Source organism: Branchiostoma lanceolatum, chromosome 1, assembly GCF_035083965.1.
Source record: "Branchiostoma lanceolatum isolate klBraLanc5 chromosome 1, klBraLanc5.hap2, whole genome shotgun sequence".
Classification (NCBI taxonomy): domain Eukaryota; kingdom Metazoa; phylum Chordata; class Leptocardii; order Amphioxiformes; family Branchiostomatidae; genus Branchiostoma; species Branchiostoma lanceolatum.
Genome location: NC_089722.1, coordinates 17,334,722 through 17,357,175, shown reverse-complemented (window position 1 = coordinate 17,357,175; position 22,454 = coordinate 17,334,722). Strand labels below are relative to the sequence as shown.

The window sequence follows — 22,454 nt, the reverse complement described above, 5'->3', positions numbered from 1 at the left end:
TAACAAATTGCTCATATCTTCAGTACAATGTAGGATTTTGCAAAGTGTCTTTTGTTGTGACAGTCTTTCTTTTCTTTACTGTCTTTAAAAAGTGGCAGAACCCTAGAAAAGCCGACAAGGCTGCCAATATTGTGTTGAACTTACAATTTGCCACCATTCTGAATCCTCAGTATCAAGGTCATCTTTTTGAGTTCATCCATCCTTGAAGCATATTATATATCAAGTAACTTTAGACCTTAGACCCTAGGAAAGAAGGATGAAATTCAGTCTTCAAGCAGTTTCTGTAGATGACAAATCATTTCTGAACCTGGCATCTTATCTTCCCTCAATAAATCCACATTACTAGGTAAGAGGATGAGTGCTATCCTTGAAGGACACACCACAGGATTTTGTACGCTGATTAAAACCCTCATTGGTTCCACCCACCCCCCTTGAAATGGTACGGCCCTGTCCAGCCCAGGGGTGTAGCTTCACCCTTAACTCGGGTCATGTTTCCATATACAGTTCTCAGGCTTTTATGTCATTGTGCAGCTGTTTTCTGTGATTGGTTTCCCCCGCACATAATGGGGTCACTCCGAGAGCCAGTCATACTTGTGCCTATCCAGGGCTGACCCAAGAGCTACAAAACAATCTATTTTGCTATCATTAAACAGAACAAATCACATAATAGTTATAACAGGTTTTCAGATGCCTCACAATGATTGATGTTATAGACTTGAGAAAATTTGAATCGCGAACTTTTTAATTATGAAATCAATGGCTTTTTAAATCTACCAACCCCCCTCCCCTGATGGAAAATGGGCACCCCCCTCTATGGTGTAATGACCTGTTCATGTTCTACACCACCATCAGCCACAAGGATCAACTCCCCCACACAGGGACTCTCAAGTCGATTCCCTTCCTGGAATAGCTTAAGCGTTTGAGCTGAGTGTGGTCTGACAGGGAGCATTACACCATGTAAGCCACCCCGCGCACTTTACATGTAAACAGCTCTTTCTGGTGGCCTTCCCTCGCCGCTCGTTTAGAAGGTGGTGGATTGTTTTCGCTGATCATGCCTCTCAAGTACCTGAGGAAGCGCGGACTTGTCTTGAAGAAGTGGACCTTCAGGCACTTTGGACGTCTCAAGGTACGATGAGCATGTCTTGAACGAGATGGGTTTTTTTTCCCGACCTTGACGCTCTGCTTTGTGAGAGTGTATGTACACACAACTGGTCTGTAAGGCATCGTTCAGCGTAGCTCCTGCCAGATGTCGAGATAGAGATGACTGGGTTATGTACTGTCATGCATTTAATCTAATTAGTATGGGCTGAGGGTGATCTTGAACATGCTGACCAAAGCTCTTTTATCACTGCAGACCTTTAACAATGCCTCGTTCCTCAATAACTCAGTACAGCCACGTATTAGGTAAAACATAACATGGTCATTGCATACAGGTTTTACAGTCGGTAGCTTCACTATACTGACTATAAAAAGCGCAATCTGAACAAGGTTTTCTTTTACGATTTCCAAGTCTATTGTTAACAGTTATGATATGTACTTGATGGAAGACATATACATACATGTAGTAATGAAGTGTTCTGTCTAGGAGATTTTACGACGTACAAAATTTATAAAACTGTCAAGTGGTAGATAAAATATTCTTTTGATTTGAAGAGTTTCAGGGACAAATTTAGAAACTATGAAGAACAGACCAGGACAATTGATGCTATACATGTAGCTTGTGCTATTGAGAGGATGTTGACAAATAGATTCTTAGAAGATGAAGAGATCTGTTACATACATATAGGCATCTCAATTCAATTCAATCTCCTCAATGAGATATTTGTCCTACTTATTGATTGTAAACTAGTAGTAGACACCATACCCTCATGACTGAAAAATACTCCTCAAAAACCTTAAATTTGCTGTTTTACTTGACTTAGAATTATAAACTTTAAGTTACCTATAATATGATTTCAGATCAGAGCTCTAAAGAGAGCCACTGAGGTTAAAATGTAATTACTTGGTTTTACTGATATTCTACAGAAGGAGACACTATTTTAAAAATTTTTTTTTTTATCTATTCGTTTAGCTGTATACACGGTACAACAGCCAAGGTTGCCCGACTAGCAGTAGCTATTGTAAGGCGCTAACCTTGCTGCACAAATACATACATATAAAATATGGGATAAAATGGTCACATTAATTAACAAGATAAAAGGGAGCATCATACAAGCATTAAACTCTCACAGTCAAGTAATATGCATCCTTTTCTAAATTGTTGTGTGTATAGCACAATTATTTTTCAGTTAACCAAGATTTCTAGGTTAGGTCCACCAGTGCATACACATGTACTTCTCAACAAAAAATCTGGAGCTCTGTACTATCATGTATAAGACAGGATATAGCCAGCATCCATCATTCCATCATTTGACGGAATTTTTTAAAATGCATATGACAGAAATTTGTTTATACCATTTCGTCAACCTTGACGGATGAAAATCCAGAACTAAAGATGTAAAAGTGTCAAAATTTGAATAAAATGATAGAAGTTTGTACAAGGTAACAGAAGAAAGAAGACTCTTAGTAGTAAGGATATTTCCGTCAATGGGAATTGGGATGATGGAAAAAATTTCAAGCTAGCTAGAACCCTGGTATATTAGGGTTAGATAATATTCCCAGGCCTATCACTGTCAGAATAGCTTAGGGACCTGTCCCCAAGAGCTCGGATTTTGGCTCGAAGCTTGACACAAACTCTGACAAACTGTCTCCAACAACATCCTCAGTCTGCCAATGTTTGTGGACAAATTCCACACCATGTGCCAGAGTGTCTCCCTGTGACATAGATAAATCGCTCCGCTGCTTAATACATGGCAGGAATACCTGAACAGATAAGGGGCAGTGCAGCTTTCCCTGGTTACTGTTCAGGATAACATCAATTTAGAAACTTAAGATTATCAAGAACTTCTACCGGTTGCCTCTGGTAGTGATCGAGAAAAGATCATGGTAATATGAAACTTTAACTAAATTTCTGCTGTATATATATTTGAGTATTTCAGTAAACAAGAGCCAATTGAAGTTATGCTTCCAGGGTATGGCTTTGACATTGAATGTGAAATGAATTAATCAAACGTTAATCACTCAAATTTTGGAGAAGGAAAATAATAATTATGTTTTTATCAGGTTTCTTGGTTTGTTGTTTTCAAAAGTATGTCTCCAAAAGATAATATTATAGAATGACTGGATTCATGGATTTTTGTGTGCACTTTTAACAAGTTCAAATTTGATTCAAAAGAAGACCTTAAGCCAAGTACTGAGAGTTTGATGTATTTCATTGTTTGTTTTAAATTTTACAAGGGGAATACATATCATCTAAATTTAGTACTAAACTTGATATTGAATTGAAAAAGTTGAAGACCAAATATTTTTACTGTCATGGTTAGGAATTATGTCATGTAGCGATGTTTGTCAAGGGGAAAAAACTGTTGTTACCATGCATGTACTGAGACTCTCGAAGGGAACCATGTGCTTTGGCTTTTGTCTCCAGGAGATGTCTTGAATTGTTGAACACGTGCCAAATGCAAATCTCTAGGCATATCAAAGTACTGCATTCTCAAAAAGGTCATAACAGGTGTTTGTTTTGTACAGCTTTGGCAAGCAATGACCACCTGTTAAAGGATGACTTTCATTACACATTGCAAATTTTGGTAAGAAAGTTTCAGTACGCTACACATTTTTCACTATTTTTTTGAAAAATAATATGTGTCTATAAATGATCTAATTTTCATGACTGCATTACAACAGTATCCTGTGCTAGACATACATGAAAACAGATTATTTCTCATATTAAGCAGGCTTGTATCCAGGAGATGTCTTGAATTGTTGAACAAGACTGGCAAATGCACATCTCTATGCATATCAAAGTGCTGTATTCTCGAAAAGGTCATAACAGGTGTTTGTTTTGAACAGCTCTGGCAAGCAATAACCACCTGTTTAAGGATGACATTCATTATGCATTGCAAATTTTGGTAAGAAAGTTGCAGTACGCAGTCGCTACACATTTTTCACCATTTTTTAGGAAAATGATATGTTTCTAATGGTCTAATTTTCATGACTGCATTACAACAGAATCCTATGCTAGACATACATGAACACCTGTTTATTACTCATTAAGTAACTTCATCAAAATGATATATTAATATTTTATGATTATTTTGACTCATGATAACCCTTTAAGGTTAAAATTGTTGGATGCATTTTTGACTTGGTTGTAGTTACAATACAATGATATTTTGATGTCATGTTCAGGACAGTTTAGTTTGATATACAGTCAAAACTGCCCAAGAAAACCACTTTTCGAAAATATGGACAGTTGGTCAACTATAGACAGGATTCTTAATTAATGGGAAAACTCAACTAAAAGACCACTAAGAAGTGTTCGCAATGGCCAGGTGGTCCTTATGTAGACGTGATCACTTGAAGTTGTACTCTCACCTCTCAAATAGAAGTACCCCCTGGAATAGAAGTACCCCCCGGACAAATTTTCAAAGTGTAATATAAGTACCCCCTGGAATAAAAGTACCCCCCGGAAAATTTCAAAAATCGACAGTCGAGGCTAGGTAAACTGTGTCCATACATGTACAACTGTCACTGTCAGAGGGAAATAAGATAATAAGCAGGTAGGTAACTTATATTTAGTCAATTATGCCATACCTATTAAGTATATAGATATTGAACAGAATAACTGTCCATAGCTTGTTCAAATCATGATGATCTTCCTCGCCTCTTCGTAAAATATAATTATAGTAATATTGAAAAATTGGGCATAGGTTCCCCGCTATGACCCCTAACCGGGGGCCACGGTGCTTTCAAATTCAACAAGTGAAAATGTACATGATACATGCTTTTTCTACTTGGAACTTGAAGCAAGTGATCAAAGAAAATTGTTATATCATTTTCTTATGACTGACAATCAGTGACATATAACAAAAATCATCAGAGTACTTTTAAAAGTTAAATGTACCTGATCATATTTTCTAAAGACACCAACCACAAAAAAACACAAATATGAACACAGTCCTTCCACAGAAGAAATATGTCTATAAACTGTTGCTCCATAGCGTCGAAAACAAAGTGAGACGCTTGGATTTCGAGTTCCCGCGGTAAATCCCACAATATTGAATAGAGATCGACTGTAAATGTAGCTCAACGTCACAGACCGCACATACTAAGAAGTTACCCATTACGTGTTGACACTAGAAACCCGCGATGAACCGCCAAAATTGGGAAAATCTTACGATTATTTAAAAAAAATGAACCCTCTGAAAATAAATATGGCACTGTGTGTCTATCGTTGCCCAAAGAATATAATATTTCCATGCGTTTACGGTATCATTTTAAAGATCGGTATCCGCACTACGCAATATGCTGCTAGTTTTACTGTCGCCATGCCTGAGAGTGGCGGCCATGTTTCGCGATTTCGCGCTGTTGTTTACCGAATCATATCGGACATATTTCTGCCGTTTTAGAGATTTTGTGGCCTCAAAAGACATATCACAAGGGAAGTTAAGTTATGATTGTTGTTTTAACGTGTTACATGTCTTCTGCGAACAAATGATTCTTCCGCCGCGCTGCCGATACTATGGATATAGTGGTCACGAAATTATTATTCCCTGTGTAGGCGAGCACCCTACTCCACAGGTTTTTGATCAGCGTGCTTTGGTTTACGATGTAAACAGGACTATCAAAGTTATTTATATGAAAATTGTATTTTAAAATGTCAATGTCGCGTCTAATTTTCCGGTTTACTTTGTAGCGTCATAGCGATATCGACCGATATGTTACGAGTGCCGCCAGGATACTTTTCACAAGGCCGTCAAAGCAGCGAGAAAATCAACGCCGGTAGGCCGAAAAATAGCGAATTACGAGCAAAAATACCGGGGAAATATGGGCAGAAAAACCTTAACTTACGATTTTAGAGGGATTCCTGGTTTGCAAAGCCTCAATTTTTCAAAAAATAATAAACGTACCGTCTAGAATAAGAAAGTACAGGGTGGAACTAGTGGCGAAAAAAAATAAACGTACCGGTACGTTTATTTGAGAGGTGAGAGTACATGGTTTTACTGTTACAGTAACTGTTGTAGTTATACTTTGATACATTGATGAAGGTTAGACATCCAGGTAGTGAGATACGCCAAAAATAGTTAAGCAACTGGATAAAATTTTGAAACAGTCAGACATTTCAGACAGCATCCGCTATCTTTCATCAGTGAAGAAAGATCTCACTGGGTATAGAACTAGGTTTTATACCAAAACTCTGAATGGATATGTTAATGAAGTGAAGACAATTTCAGTCTGACTGTTTCACAATTTTATCCAGTTGCTTGAGTAACTATTTTTTGTGTAGTTATACTTTGTTTTCCAGTTAACAAGCTTGTGCACTTCAGAGTTCTGTACCATCTCTCATTTACCCTTATCTACTACAAACATACTTATCTAAGCTTAGCCTCCCAAATAAGCTGATTTATACACATCACCGATAGCCCCCCTTTACTATCCTTATCAGCTGTGGGCTTCCAACATCTGAGGCACCAGTATTTGTTTACAGTGGCAATTGAGTGTAGAGCAGACTACCGGAAAAGCAATTAAGTTTGCGATAGTTTAATGTTTACAGTTTTCACGGTAACCAGAGTTCATCGGAAACTTAGAACCTCCAAGAAAATAAGTCTTGTTTTGTCTTCTGCCTGCCTACTTAAATGGTTTCTACGGTAACCGCAAACACTCCATTACTTCCTTCCGCGAAATTAAATCCCCACGAAAATTTCGCCTTTTACAGTATGTGGGCATAGCACTGCTGCTGATACAAGAAACATGTTAAGTGTGTCCTTCGCCTAATCTTAAAGGCTAGTACTTTGCAGGTTTCTGAGTGATGCATTTTCTTCTCATGTTAGCATTTGTCATGTAGATGTTGATATGTCTTAATTCCTCACTGGATGCTATTACTTCTTGATTATATTAAAGCTGAGTGATAGCATTTTTTTAAGCAGGGAAAATGTTGGTCCTTTGTTTTTTAAATGCTGACATTCTAGCAAAGTTGCTTGTAGAAATAACTGAAATTGAATCAGCAATTATGGGTGAAATATTGAATTGGCCTCTACCCAAATCACTTATTGTGAAAAGTAGTGGTGACCCATTGTGCTTGGTTAAAAACGCAAGCCATGTGGAAATTAGGCCGCACTGACCTTGCAAGAAAGCAAAATTACTGCTCCGCCTCAGTCTGAGGTCCACGTTTCACCTTTTTTTACTTCTCTTGAGGTCCAAGCTGACCCTGTGTGCTCCCTCTGACTGATAGAAACAAACCAGGCTCAACATCATGATGATATAAAGCATCCTGTCGCAATTCATCATGGCCAGACAGCTTTCTGATTGGAGAAATAGGATCCTGAAATGGGTGATGTCGCCTGATTTCACCAGGCAGAATTGGGGTCATTAGGTTGGGCTATCAAGGAGAGAAATCCGGACAAAATTGCTTGACAACCTTCCAACTTGAAGGCTCTAACTCTAGCTAGCACCTGTCTTGGTATGACGGAAAAATTCCAAGACCTGATCTGTCAAACTTGAGGAATAAAATACATGGATGAAGATCGGAATTTGAATAGACCCATGATGCCCAAACATTGGCCAAGAAATTGAACAATGACGGAAGTTTGTATAGGATGATGGAACAAAATTATTTTTAGGATTTTCACATCAATGGGAGTTGGGATGTTGGAAAAACTTTCCAAGCTGGCTAGAGCCTTGCAACCTTGTCTGGATTTGACAGCTTGAATAAGAAATTCACAACACAAAATCTGATGTTTATAATTAACTGAGCACACATAAAGCATTCATAATGCATAATTGTGATGTAAAGTATTTTTATGAATTAAATGCCACCTTTACGCATGCTTTAAGGAATTTTTAAAAATTGGATTTCGTGCAGCGATATGTTACAACTAGGAAACCTATGGGCAGTATAAAATTGACTATATATTGATTAGTATTCATCATGACACACAGGACATCTAATGTAATCCTCTTGTGGTATCATTACTCAAACCTAATCAGCCACGAGGCATGGCAGATCTAGCTAACAGCGGAAATGAGATTATCATAGATTAGAGCGGAAGATCCTAAACAAACCAGAAGGATTGTATAATCTGTTAACGTCTCACTGTTTAAAGTTGTTCTGTTGAAACTTGAACTATTTTAGTCTCCATCAGTAGTTAGCAGCTATTGAGACCATAAAGTTTATTGGTTGTCAGGATTTAAAAAAAAGGAATAAATGAAAACGAAATGAAATATAATATATTTCATTTCGTTTTCATTTATTCCTTTTTTTTAAATCCTGACAACCAATATCACCAGATTGGCATTTTTCAAAGGGACCTGGGGCTACAAACAAATCAAGAAAACATGATTATGAAATCATAGAAAGTTAAATGAAAAAATAATAGAGGATTAGAAATAGTGTTTTTTCAGTTCTAAGAATCTAAAACTGTTCATTGAATTTGCTCTTTTTCATTAATTTTCACCGATCATTTACAAACCTTGTTGCTGCATTGTTTTTTCCGTAATTAAGGCCACAACATTTTAATAACAGATTTTTTTTTAATTTAGCATGAGGACATGCATTAAAACAGAAGGCTGGGGTGACAACTTGCACCTGACCCTATTCACTCCCTGAAACTGTGCGCACCAAAGTACAGACTTTCCTCTGAGATTCTGTGTTCATGTTCATATTCCAATCTAGCATTTTTTTGTCAAAATTCCGTTAGCCAAGAAATTAAATTGTTTTGGCCTAATTATTGAGTTATCTATCAAGCACTTAACATTAACTTGTTTTTGTACGTGAAGACTTTTATCAACCCAGGTTCACAATCTTAATGTAAATATTTTGCTCTACATTGTACAACACTTTGGCTCAAACACCACCAAACAAAGTTCATGCCCCAGTAGTTTGGCTCCAGTGTTGTTGACTGACAGGGAACAAGTGTTGGAACATGAAGATGTCGGCCAAATGGACTCCGTCCAAGAGGAAATAACACATGTGACCTTTGCTTTTGACGTCACAGACCACCATCTCGGCTGTATTTCAATTCTACCCTGCAGGAACTGTTGTTGGATGAACGCAGTCTAAGTAGTTATCATTGTGCTTATCCAGTGGAACCAATTATGATATTTTGACTGTGCACATACTACATGTAGTTCTGTACTTGTATAAAACACCTCAGAGTCTACTATTGATGTCACAGACCACCATCGCGGCTGTATTTCAATTCTTCCCAACAGTTGTTGTGTGAACACAGACTATGTAGTTATCATTGTGCTTAATATACATTTATATCCAGTGGAACCAATTATGATATTTTACTCTGCCACATACTTGTATCAAACTAAGGACCTCTACTTTTGACGTCATAGACCACTATCAGTCACGGCTGTAGCTCAATTTGACCCTGTAGTTGTTGGGTAAATGCAGAATTAGTACAGTTATCGTTATACTATCTAGTGGAACCAATTATGATATTTTACACTGCCACATGCTTGTATCAAACTTAATATTGATGTCTAATGCGGCTGTAGCTCAATTTGACCCTGTAGTTGTTGGGTAAATGCAGACTTAGTATAATCGTTGTCCTATCCAGTGGAACCAGTTATGATATTTTGACTACCACGTACATGTACTTGTATTAAACCTAGATGTGTGATAAAAGCACAGCATACTTCAGATATCGTATAGGTTGCTGTTAGTCATGTGACCTCTGTTATTGACGTCATATCAGTTCTTGCCTGCTGTTATTGGGTGGAAAGAGACTTAGTACAGTTATTGTTGTGCTTATCCTGCCATGGACCAGTGGAACCAATTATGACATTTTGACTGCCATATTCTTGTATTAGGATGTAAGATAAAGGAACTGAACACCATACATCAGATATTGTAATAGGTTGCTTAGTCAAACTTTAACTTGCGTCACTGTGGAATCTTTTTGATTTTGCCTTAGCCTAATATGTCAACTGCATTCTAAGACTTGCCCAGGCATGTTCAACTAAGAACTGCTACTGATTGTACTACATGTACGTCAGTTGAAAACATGTGCAGTTACAGATATAGATAGCATGGTCATATACTATTACTTCCTCTGCAAGTTCTAACATGTTAGCCATAGTTCAGATGCTGTAGGACTGATGTAATGGAGACTGATATAGCAAGTGAAACACTATCATAATGATTAATAGAAATTACAATCACATGAAGACTTAGTTTTATTCCAATTATATATGTTACGATAAAAACTGATGTGTATCTCAAAAGCACAGTTGGTAACTGATGTCAGAGCCACTGTATAATATATAAAAGAGGTCATTAGAAATAGGTACTACCGGTAGTAATCAATGCTACAAAATAGACTAGATAAAAGTGCTGTGACATGATATATTCCACTGCCAACATCTACAAACACCACACAATAAATTGAACACAATTCACAAGCTTACAAAAGACACTGTACATAGATTATGCACATCCATGTAACTTATTTATGATAAGAAAGTCTGGATGGATTATTGATGGTATTTGGTATGTAGGAACATATGTTGTTGTTGGGAAGAAGGTCAAGGTCAATTTTAGACCACCTGGCAGCTGTCCTTGGTGCTGCAGCAGAACTTTTGCCCTGGACAAGCTATGGTCTTTCTGAATCAAAATTTAACTGCAAATTGCCAACACAAAAATTGGACTAACCTTCATTTTTTGGCAGATCAGCTCCAGTCTTTGTCAAGGAATGAGCAATCCACTTAGTGCTTCTGTGAAGTCAGATAGAACACGTGATTCGGATGTTGGTGTAGAGCAAACCTTGATATCTTGCTTGTTGTTCCCTGTATCTCAGAGAAAGAAGCGTTCCTCCAGCCCCTCCAGTAACGAGTCGTCCCCCAGTCAGCGGAGGAAACAGGAGGACGACCAGGGCACTGTGGCGGCAGACGATGAGTTCGACTTCCCCAATATTGAGGTTTGTTGCATATTGATATTTTCTCTCCATAAGGCCACATCAATTTGATTTCTTGGTTAACGGATTTTTTGAAAAAATGGTAAATTCCAAAATCAACATGAAAACAGAATCTCAGAGGAAAGTCTGTACTTTGGTGCACACAGTTTCAGGGTGTGAACAGGGTCAGGTGCAAGTTTTCACCCCAGCCTTCTGTTTTCATGATTATTTGGGCAAATTTTTTTTTTAAATCTGTTAACCAAGAAATTAAATTGGTGTGGCTTGAAGAACCCAACACACTTATCGAGAAGAGTAGGGGTGACCCGGTGTGCTTGGCCAAAAACACGAGCCGTGGCGAAGCCGCATTGCACTACCCCTAGCTACTTGAAAAAGCATCATGCTTCACCTCAATTGAAGATGACTGCTTTACAAATATACACCTACCTTTTAACCTCCCTTAACATTGATCTGCAGTGTTACATAAATCCGCCACTTTGAAAAACAGTGGGTTTGAAATATCTCTAGTGCAGCACCCCTCAGGTATGCACAAATATATAGGAGTGCATTATACTGGTGGACGTAGGGTTGGGGGAGGCGTAATGTGTATCCTGGTGGAACTAAATATGATATTAGTAGATGTTATCATTAGCTTAGAACCAACAGATGCACCAAATAGAAAACTAGCTACATCATAATCATATGGCAAAGATGTACATTGTTACTGCAAAAACACAGACAGACCAAAAAAGCAACTTCTCCCCATGAAGTAGTAGCCTCTTCCGTTGACCCCATGACCTGGAATGCCTGTCATGGTTCATAAATGACTAATTCTGCCAACTCTGAACTCTACTTCCTGTCACTTTGCAAGCCAACCATTTTCCTATTGATCATGAGATCAAGATTAATAATTTTCATAAATTTCCTTTCAAAAATAGACTACGGCCACACCAATTTTATTTCTTGGTTAACGGAATTTAAAAAAAAATGCTAGATTTGAAAATCAACATGAAAACAGGATCTCACATGAAAGTTTGTACTTTGATGCAGCACACAGTTTCAGGGAGCGAACAGGGTCAGGTACAAGTTTTCACCCCAGCCTTCTGTTATAATGGTGTCCTCATGCTACGATTTAGAAAAAAGAATCCATTAACCAAGAAATTAAACTGATGTGACCTAAGTTAAAAGTTATTTGAATGAATAGACTAAAAAAAAAGTATCCCATTATTCAGGCTCACAAGTTGGACACCAGTGTTGCACGGGGCAAGGCCGAGCTGAGCAAGAGAAGATCGACAAAGCCTCGCCGCAAACCCACCCGCCAGCGCAGTACGAGCGGCAACGAGGACAGCAACGACTTTGGGTTCTCCATCGCACCAGAGACAAAAGGTAAGGATGTGTTCCATGAACTTATTGGACATTTAACTCTTCGTATAAATCCTATCAAGAAGTCATTCAATTGTAGTTTTTGTAGTATTTTATAGCTCTTTATACATATCCTAGGTGAAGCTGGAAATCAGAAGTCCTTCCTGCACCAGATGATGCATAGAGCAGCACCCGTCTCTGTCTCCATTAGCCCTTGGGCCACACAAATTTGTGCAATCACTTTTTTTTTGACAGCAGGGATGTGCTGAGTGCTTAAAGGCAACCCAATCAATATCAGGGCCCAAAATGGGATTTTGAAAGTCAATTTATTTAGTCATTTTTATACATGATTAGTTCAAACAACCTTATAGTATGTAATAAACTATGACTGTATACAACAAACATAAGGTTTACTTCCTATATATATCTTGTATAATGAACAGAGAACAGACAACCCACCATCGCTAACGAGCTAAATGGCAGCGTGGACAGCCTGGACAGAGAGGATGTCTTCAACCAGAACACAGTCGCCGCCGCCGTGTCACCCAACCGCCAGCCGTACGCCGCATCGGCGGCCTCGGCCGAGAGACAGCCCTCCCCGGACTGGGTCACCGTGTCGTTCACCCAGGGACAGGAACCCCACATGTCTCCCACCAAACCTGTAGGCGTGGCTCTGACAGGTAAGGCATCTTTTCTTTAGAATTACATGTAGATACAGTTACATGTAGTATTAAATTTTGTTTATTTTATCTCAAGACAACTGGGTGGCCCCTTCAACTTATAAAAGTTGATTTCCAGGAGTTCCAGTTCATGTAAATACAGGACAAGACTTGTTACGTTCAGTCAGGTGGATACAAAAGTGGATGACATTCAGTGAAACAAATAAAATCATTGTCCATAACTCAAAGTTTTAGCCGTTTCAAATGTCAAAAAACGTTGTCCATAACTCAAAGTCTTAGCCATTCCAAGGTCAAAAACATTAAAGGTCAAGATATGATCTTTAATGTCCTTTGTTATGTCTCCAGCCAAGCCTATGGTTGTGTCTGTCATTTTGTAAAGTAACTGCTTCCTTTTGTAATTTTTTCTGCAGGTATTTCACACAGCAATCATTACAGAACACCATTTTAGTACTGATATTTAAAGATGACTTTTGTGTATCATTCTATTTCTTTCATTTGAGTGCAGTTCATACAATGTCAATCCACCTCCTTGGTCAATTTTTACAGGATGTTATGTTGCCTTGTTTTATTGGAAATGTCCTGACTACTTTCATGCTTGCACCTACGGATTCTGCCATCAATATTGTACTGTCTCAATCTATTATCACATTGACCAATGACACATAGCACTTTCTGTTTAGAACGCACACAACGTATGTCGTCACACCGTCGCTCACCGTCTCCCCATCATTCGCCGTCCCAGCGTTTGGCATCCCGTTATTCCCCGTCCGCCCGTCATGTGCCTTCCCCCCTACCATCCCCGTCGCCCCCTCGCCACCCATCCCCCCGACGTTCGCCGCCCCCCCATCATTCGCCATCCCCCCGTGATTCTCCCTCTTTCCGCCGTTCACCATCCCCACGTGATTCCCCGTCTCCTCGCCATTCCCCGGCCCCCCGGCGTTCGCCGTCTCCGCAGGAGCCCTCTGCTTTCAGTTGGTCCACCGTCAAACACAGCTCTGTTCACGACTCCCACTTACAACTACCCAACAGTTCTAAAGGTACCCTATAGTAGGTTTTGACCTTTTTAGGGTTCAAGGCACCTTCGATTGTGATGTGGCAATCAACACAGCTGCTATGCTAAGGTCTTGAAAAATCAATGTTGTGTTTCTGATTACAGTTTTGAAAAAATAATGATCAGTAGGTTGGGGTTCTCTTTATTTTGTGTCCCTTGCTAGTGGTTGGCCGCCAAACAGAGGCTAGGGTTGTCAGCTTTTTGCTATGGTCGGTCGGGTGACTTGAAACACAAAATTTTCTTTCCTTGGCATAATCATGCTTTTCTCTTTGCTATTGATGATTCAATAAGTAGCATTGATAACTGATACTTTTTATTGTGTAGTGATGGGAAGAAATGTTGGTGTTTGCAGAAGCTTCAACTGCAGGTGGCTTCATAAAATGCAATTGTTATGTCCTTCCATAAGTCCACTCCATTTTAATTTCTTGGTTAACAATATTTAAAAAAAAACGCTAGATTGGGAAATCAACAGGAAAACAGAATCTCAGAGGAAAGTTTGTACTCTGGTGCACACAATTTTAGGGAGTGAACAGGGTCAGGTGCAAGTTTTCACCCCAGCCTTCTGTTTTCATGATTTTTTTTTGCTAAAATTTACAAAAATAAATCTGTTACCCAAGAAATTGAATTGGTGAGACCTTTATGTCCTTCCATAACCGTACTTGTGTGTGGTTTTGTCCATGGTGCTGATTTTTTTTCCACAGATTGGTCACCCTCTCCTAATAAGGCATCACCCAATCGGAGCCCCCGTAGCTCCCCCATTCCTGCAAAAGAGGTTTCTACAGAAGGTATTCACATTGTGATTGGCTAACTGAGTTAGGCAGTGGGTAGGAATTCGAAGTTGATGCTTACAACTCAGTTGTTTGCAAAATAGCATGTACTGACGATTGATCTTCCTTTAGCTAAAGGGTATCTCAATAGACACAATGAACACACACACCAGATTGTGATAAAAGCTTTTCTATTCATACTTTCCAGAAAATTATTTAGTCAGCCCAGTTTAAAAGTACATTCTGTATTCTCTAAATTTTGCCTTTTCTCTTAACATCTTTATGTGAAGAATAGCATACAATATTTCATAATGTTGCACATTTTACATGTACTTTCCTTCAGACCGAGCCAAGTCCTCTCCTGCCTGGACCAAAATTACACACAGTTCCAGACAGGATTGGAAAGGTTCTTTGGTTAAGCAACAGTCTATGCCAGGTATGAAATGGAAAAGGACCAGCTGAAGAAATCTCGCTTCGCTGCTCAAGATTACTCTGAACCCTCCTATTCCTTTCCACCTAGTCATGTGAGGGTGTCTGTTTATATTTGTAGCAGGGATGTTTGCCAAGGTACAACATGTATGCTTTTGCACCATTTCCCTTCAGAACAAGCATATTTTTCCTGATGCCTAGGCCTATGCTGACAAGCAGATGCAAAGCTGGTGTGTTACTCCTAAGGGCAGTTATACTGGCCATACAGATACAGATGTACTTATGTGAAAGTAATGATTCGCAAACTTTTCCTTACAGCAATTGTACACATTCTATTTACAGGTGGTGAGCATTTTGGGAATAAGTGTAGCTTCATGCTTAAGTCACATTTTCTATCTGCTTTGCCAAGCACTTTGTTTTACAAATTTTAAAACAAAAGTACCGTAGTCTTCTTCTAGAAAGTGTCCCAAGGAGTAACATAATTCCACCAGGGTACATAATTTGGCAGATCTTCAACCCAAAGTCCCCCACTATAATGTACTCCTGTGTCTAAACTGTGCATACATGGGACTGCTGCACTGGAGATCTCTCAAACCCATTGTTTTTCAAAGTGGCGGATTTAAGTAACCTGGCAGATAACTGTTAATGGAGGTTACTAAACAGACTTCATGTGGTTTCTGCATGCACTTGTTGTAGAGCTGACTGTTGTTGATTCCACAGAGCCGGCCGGTGATCCGTTGTCCCCTGAGTGGACTACCATCACCCACAGACACAGTGTACAGGAGAGGCAAACAATCAGCACCAAAGTCAAAGGCTTTGCCCTGCCAGGTATCCTAACTGTCGTAGAGTGGAACTTCTTGCCATCAAGTACTGTAGGCGCATCCCCACTATGCAAAGCTGGTGTGTTACACCGAAGTGTGGTTATTAGCTATACCGGCTCATATACATTCATTTTGTACATGTAGATTCAGATAACAATACAGATCATTCTTTGCCATGGGTGGTGGGTCAGGCCACACTGTCATAACGAGCCGCTTACTAGAATGGCTAGCTTTGAAACATTGCACAGTTTTTAATTTGGAAAAAAAAACGAATAATAAAAAGGACGTCATTGTAACTCCTTGAATCTCACAGTCACTTTGTGTTTGTAGTCCGTACAGTCTGTTGTAAAAATGAAATCATGTTTGAACCCTCAACTGTGTACTGTCAAAGTTATCTTTTGAAACACACATTGGAGAAACAGCTATATAGCAGTTACACTGATGTGGTCTTCCAAATTAAAACCAGCTTCCATTTGCGTTTTAACAGTATGACACTTTTTCAAGTACATTTTGTATATCATGCTTCCTATAATACACATTGCCTGTGACTCACTGCTTCACTCCCTGATCTTTCTCCACAGCGTTTGTAGCTTTTATATGCAGGTTCCTTACCAAGAAGCTTGCGGCGGCCAGTATGCTGCTCCCTGGCACCTTTAATACTCAGATGCTTTTCTTCACAATTACTAACATCACGCAAATTCATGCCAACCCTACTTACAGTAGTCCTCTACTAGCCATTGATGCATAAAGAGTGTTGTGCTTTTGTGTTGTAGGGCCCTGATGTAGATGGCTTCCTTGATTCCTCTTGCAAAGAAGAATCTTTAAGAATTACATTTTTGTTTTTCAAGGTCTGGCATCAGGTGGGTCCAGCCGCAGCAGCTCCAACAAGCCATCCCCGGCCAGCCCCGAGCACTTCCTGCAGTCCCCCACCGCCGGGTCCCCCCAGGCCAGACCTGCCACCTCGCCCAACAAGACCGGCATGCTGATCCCCGGGCTGGAGGAGCTGGAGTCAAGCCCTGTCAAGGTAACTCCAGCAGCACATGCACGCCCCCTTGCAGAAGTTGTGATAATTGCAATTACAGATTTGTCTTTAAGTTGTAGCCCAAAACATAATTCGTGTCTCATGTGGTTTTGACTTAAGCAAGCTGCAGTTTATTGATAGTGACAATGTTGTTTTCTCTGTTGCTCAGCTGAAGCACACCCCAACTAAAGAGAAGTTCCCCTCACCACCCGAAGAAGCGACTGTACCTTCCTGGGCCAAGGACACACAGCTGAAAAAGGTAGCTAAGGTCTGGGGTATTTATGTTTATATACGTTTATGCATTTATTAGTACAGTCAAACCTGGTCGAGCGACCACCTGGCGCAGGCAACCACCTGCTGTCAGAGGACACATTTAAACAGTCCCATGAATTTTTACAAAGTCCAGGTCATCAGTTAAAATCAGGGAAGAGCATATTAAATACTGTGCAAAGCACAAATTGAACTACAAGTCATGTAGTTAGAATTTTGACATATATAAACTGAACACACTTGTTTTGGCTGTTCTAGGAGCAGACAACCACAAAAAAACATGTTTGATTGTTAGATAAACACAGTTCTGATGGTGAAACAATGGTAATTGAAATTTGTTTACATACTAGTAACAGCATGGAGATTAAAAAGTATGTGCATCTCTTGTAGATATGTGATGAGGAGGTCACGAGAACATTAAAACACTGCAAAATACTGCAAAACACTACAAAATACTGCAAAACACTTAAAATACTGCAAAACACTACAAAATACTGCAAAACACTACAAGATACAGCAAAACACTGCAGAATACTGTGAACTTTTATTGCATTACTAAATGATGTGCATTTTTATTCCTTATTCTAACCAGGTGAGAACACCTGAGGAGATGTCCCCACCTGAAGAGGCAGAAGACAAAGAGGGGCCGTGGACGAAACAGGCTCAGCTCAAGAAGGTGGAGAGCCCTCCCTCAAAGGAAGATGACGAAGAAATGGCCAAGGAAAACGAACCACCTGAGCAAGACTGGCGAGCTCGCCTGAAGAAGTCCTTCAAGTCCGGTAAGGACACCAAAAAGGAGAAGACACAGGAGAAAGCCGCCCCTGACTGGGCGAAGAAGGCGGAAGAGAAAACCAAGAGGATGCAAACAATGGTGGATTCCAGCGCCGAGCGGGAGAAGTCGTCTGAAAGAGCCGCTCCCGATTGGGCAAGACAGGCGGAGGAGAAAACGAAACGGGTCCAAACAATCTCCGAGCTCAACAAGGAGAAGGAGGTTGAAAGGGCAGCGCCAGACTGGGCCAAACAGGCGGAGGAGAAGACCAAGAGGGTGCTGGACATCGCAGAGAGCTCCAAACACAAACAGCAGGATCAAAGCACGCCCGAGTGGGCCAACAGAGCCAAGAACATGACGGCCAGAGTCAAGAGTAACAAGGTGTTGGTTGAACTTGAGACAAAGAAGGAGAACAGTAACGTGGAGACAAACCTCCCACCATTGAAACAACTGGCGAGAACCCCTGAGTCTAACGGAGAGGTCGATGCGAGGAACGGAGACAAGACGGGCTCGTGGTTCTCGGAGACGAAGCTGAAGAAGACGCGAACAGGAAGCGGGGGCGGAGCCAACACCGCAGAGCCGTCCAAAAGCCCCTCGTGGATCGAACAGTCCAGGAAGAAGTCCCAGCGCTGTAACGCCTTGATCGAAACGGCAGATCCGGAGAAGCGCTTGGAGAGGAAGCTGTCGGGATCGGCCGATGACGAACCAAAAGCACCATTTGTAAGAGAAGTTTCCCTAAGAAGCAGAAAAAATTCAGAGTAAGTACAAAAATTGGGTCTTAATTCACAGCTGTAGAAAAACAACCATCGTGCCAAAACGGTCGATAGTTGATTTCCAATCATGCATGTAATTGTTATGGCTAATATTTTAAAAATGCATTGAGGAAAATCACAATTTTAGCATTCCTTTGTTATTCAAAAGAACATTCAGAAGAGCGATGTTCTAGGGATTGTGAGTCTTTTGTATGACCCTAATTTTTTGCCCATTGTAATTGACAAAGATGTACATATGCATGTAGCTAGAAGATTAGAAGTGAGCAGTTGAAGGCAAAATGTTGCAAAAACATCAAATGATAATGAATTCAGCACCAAGGACAGGGATTTCTCCATTTTCGGGGGGAAAACCTTTTGGGAGTTCTTTTTGGTTCTGTGGATCAAGATCCGGATATACCAACATGGTAGCAACATGTAGAAACAAAATGGTTTGAATCATGTTCTAAATTGCATGTGCATGTACCATAATTTCTGTATTTTGTTAATGAGCTAAGTGTATTTGATGACACCCCCTTTTGCTGAGCGACCAAAGATTTGACAGACCGCTCAATGAATTTCATTGATAAAGAACAAATCTTTTAATGCTTTGTGTGTTTTGTTGCTTTTTAAATCATTATGACTTATACTTTTGCATCGTGCACCATATTCCAATTACGAAATCAAAAGTCACACAAATCCAATTTTGATGGTCTAGTGGGGCCTAAACATAATATCATTTCAAATCTTTATATTGGAACATTACAGCAAGAGCGGCGGAGACAGCTCTCCGTCGGAACTGGCGCAGATCCCAGACTGGAAGGTGCAGCTGCAGAAACGTAAGACGGAACTGGGGGCAGCAGGTAGAATAGGTTAACCTATAGTCTAACACCATCCTCCCAGCAGACCCGATATGTTAGTTACCTCCCATAGCGGCCCTGCCCTTCCGAGCCCCTGAACACGGTTCTGGAGACGTTGCCACCAAACAGCTTTCAGCCAATCAGAGGGTTTGCTAAAGCTCATTTTGAGCAAAGATGCAAAGGACGCTGGTAAGCTATCAGCCAATCAGCTTACGTCTTACATCGCTACTTAATTATTCATGAGCAACCAACGACTATTTGTGCCAAATAAGGCTAGCTCATTAATTATTTACGAGCAACTGTCAGTGACGTCCCCAGAACCCAAAATCTCTGTTCAAAAGATCAGGGCTGAGACCGGGAGGGTTTGCCGAACATTTCCAGAGTGGGTTTCAGGGCTGATAAAGGAGGGTGGTCTAACACAAGAAATGAGCCCTACAGAAGTCTAACTCGAGTGGCGTCCTGTTGGCGTAACGGTTAGGGTCCAGAACCCAGAGGTCCCGGGTTCGAATCCTCTGACATGCCACCGATGTTGTGCCCTTGGGAAAGGCACTTAACATGACTTTCCTCACTCTACCCAGGTGTAAAAATGGGTACCTGACTTCAGTTGGGAGGTAAAAGTTGTTGGAATGTATGGGGGGGGTGTTTGCTGATACAGATAGAATCTTTTTACTGTAACAGTTGTAATTATTTTGTTTTCAGCCTTAAAATGACATTATGGGAATTTTTGTTTGTTTTATAAATGCTATGTAAATTAGCGTGGCCTGGTAAACTAAATTTATAACAAATAAAAGTAAGGAAAACCTAATATATGCTGGAATGGGAAGATAAATGGGAGCACTGTGATAAAATAAACAGAAGTGTTGAGTCTCTTTCACTAACCTCTGAATCTGATGTCTGGTGACTGGTGGGGAAAGTTCTAATCCGTCTTAACCTCTGTCAAAATCATCAAACAAGAATAAAAACTAGCAATCATTAACAGACATACATGAATAGTTTCATCACATTGGTAAACTGGATAATTAACAAATTTCTGTTCTTTCTACACAACCAATTGCTTTACCTGGCATAACATTTTAGTGACCGCCTGTCACCTTCCTCAGTGTGATACTTACTGCATTGGTTCTACTTTGCACTGCAGCTAGGTGCCGCTAACCTGAGTGTCATCCTGTTTCAGCTGAAACCGGATGACACTCAGGCTAAGGTGTCGCTGCTGCAGTGTGAAGAATGCAGTCCTAAACGCGACCGAGTTCTGAGTTACGTGACTGTATATCCTCCCTCAGAAAATCATCTCCAGTCATGTACTTGTATGAGGGAGGATACAAATCCAGTCACATTTAGGACCTCATTCTTCACACTGCAGCAGCAACACCTATAGCTGCAGTGCAAGGTAGAACCAGTCAGTATTGCCCTAAGGGAGGTGACTGACGGTCACAAAAATGTTGGCTAGGTAAAAACACTTGGTTCTGACTAATTTAAAGGAACTTTCAAATTCCAATCCATTAACAGACATGTCTTCATTAATCAGCAATAACAAATGTCATCTCATTCATGCTGTTGGTTCATTTGTCGACGTTACAATCTGTCCATCTCAGCACAGGCCTTCGGGAGTTGTTGTTACTGTTCTTCACTAACAAATTCGGCACTTTGGGAGTTTTTTGTTTTTAACCTAAAGCATGCTTTGGTGGCAATAATATCCAATTTGTCACCGATTGAGAAAAAGTATATTTTTTATTTACTGAATTCATTTGCCTTCTGAATGTCATGATTATCACAAGTAATGCTAAATTTGCGGTTGGAAAGCTTTGGAACTGCGATTTTGCTGTCAGAAATTACTCGAATGTGCAATTGACAGACACCAAAAAATCAAGTCAGCATGCTTAAGGTTAATAATTCATCGAGGAGAATACTATAACACGTCGTCTTCTAAACAACTGGAATTGTGCTGAAGATTAGACAAATTGCCTTTTGTGACTGTGTTATTTACAGAGGAAAGACAGAGTCGGACCCCCACCACCACCATGCCCCCCCACATCCAGTCACACCTACAGAAACAGTCCCCGGTTTCAAAATCGGCCGAAAACCTTTTAGACAGCGAGAGGGAATTTGTAGACCTTCCCAGCTGTTCTCAAACAAAACCTGAATCTGTTTTGGAAAGTAAAGAACTAGAAAAGGACTCCCTTACGAAGGAAAAAGTGACTAGGGTAAGAAGTTGTCCTGAAAAGGACCCAGAAAAGGCCGTTCATCCTGTCAAGAAGTTATTCAAACAGTTCAGCGCCCATTTCTTTACATCCAAGACTCCAGAGGTCAGAGGTCAGTGGAAGCTTCACAACAAAAGCTGTTACAGTTACTGTACTTGATATCTAATCATGATTCCAACTGTGCTTGTGCAGCGAAATGCATTGTTAGTAAAATGTCAATGGTGAGGGCTCCTGAGACATGAACAAAATACGTCTGGACATTGTTGATATGGAAACCAACCAATAGAGTCTGGACATGTAGAGAGCATAGTCGATACGCAGAGGTCGATACAAGAACTTTCTACAAGTTACAGGCCTTCACTTTTGACATATTACCCACAGTGCATTTTGCTATGCATGTGCAGATGGAACCATAAATCTCCTTATTGACTACTTCAGTTTTTATTATGTAACTTTTTGGGGATGCTAATAATTGGGGAT

General features: G+C 40.1%; 1 protein-coding gene across 1 annotated transcript in view; it reads left to right on the top strand.

Annotated features, from left to right (window-relative positions):
- The first annotated feature begins 821 nt into the window (after positions 1 to 821).
- LOC136438516 (microtubule-associated protein futsch-like) overlaps positions 822 to 22,454 on the top strand; it is a 42,894-nt gene continuing 21,261 nt past the window's right edge. The window contains exons 1-11 of the mRNA XM_066433330.1: positions 822 to 1,126; positions 10,905 to 11,024; positions 12,230 to 12,383; positions 12,803 to 13,039; positions 15,201 to 15,293; positions 16,007 to 16,114; positions 16,956 to 17,131; positions 17,298 to 17,396; positions 17,991 to 18,925; positions 19,685 to 19,779; positions 21,763 to 22,086. Coding sequence (XP_066289427.1) covers positions 1,052 to 1,126; positions 10,905 to 11,024; positions 12,230 to 12,383; positions 12,803 to 13,039; positions 15,201 to 15,293; positions 16,007 to 16,114; positions 16,956 to 17,131; positions 17,298 to 17,396; positions 17,991 to 18,925; positions 19,685 to 19,779; positions 21,763 to 22,086 — 2,416 coding nt within the window. The 5' untranslated portion in view covers positions 822 to 1,051. The remainder of the gene's footprint in view (positions 1,127 to 10,904; positions 11,025 to 12,229; positions 12,384 to 12,802; positions 13,040 to 15,200; positions 15,294 to 16,006; positions 16,115 to 16,955; positions 17,132 to 17,297; positions 17,397 to 17,990; positions 18,926 to 19,684; positions 19,780 to 21,762; positions 22,087 to 22,454) is intronic.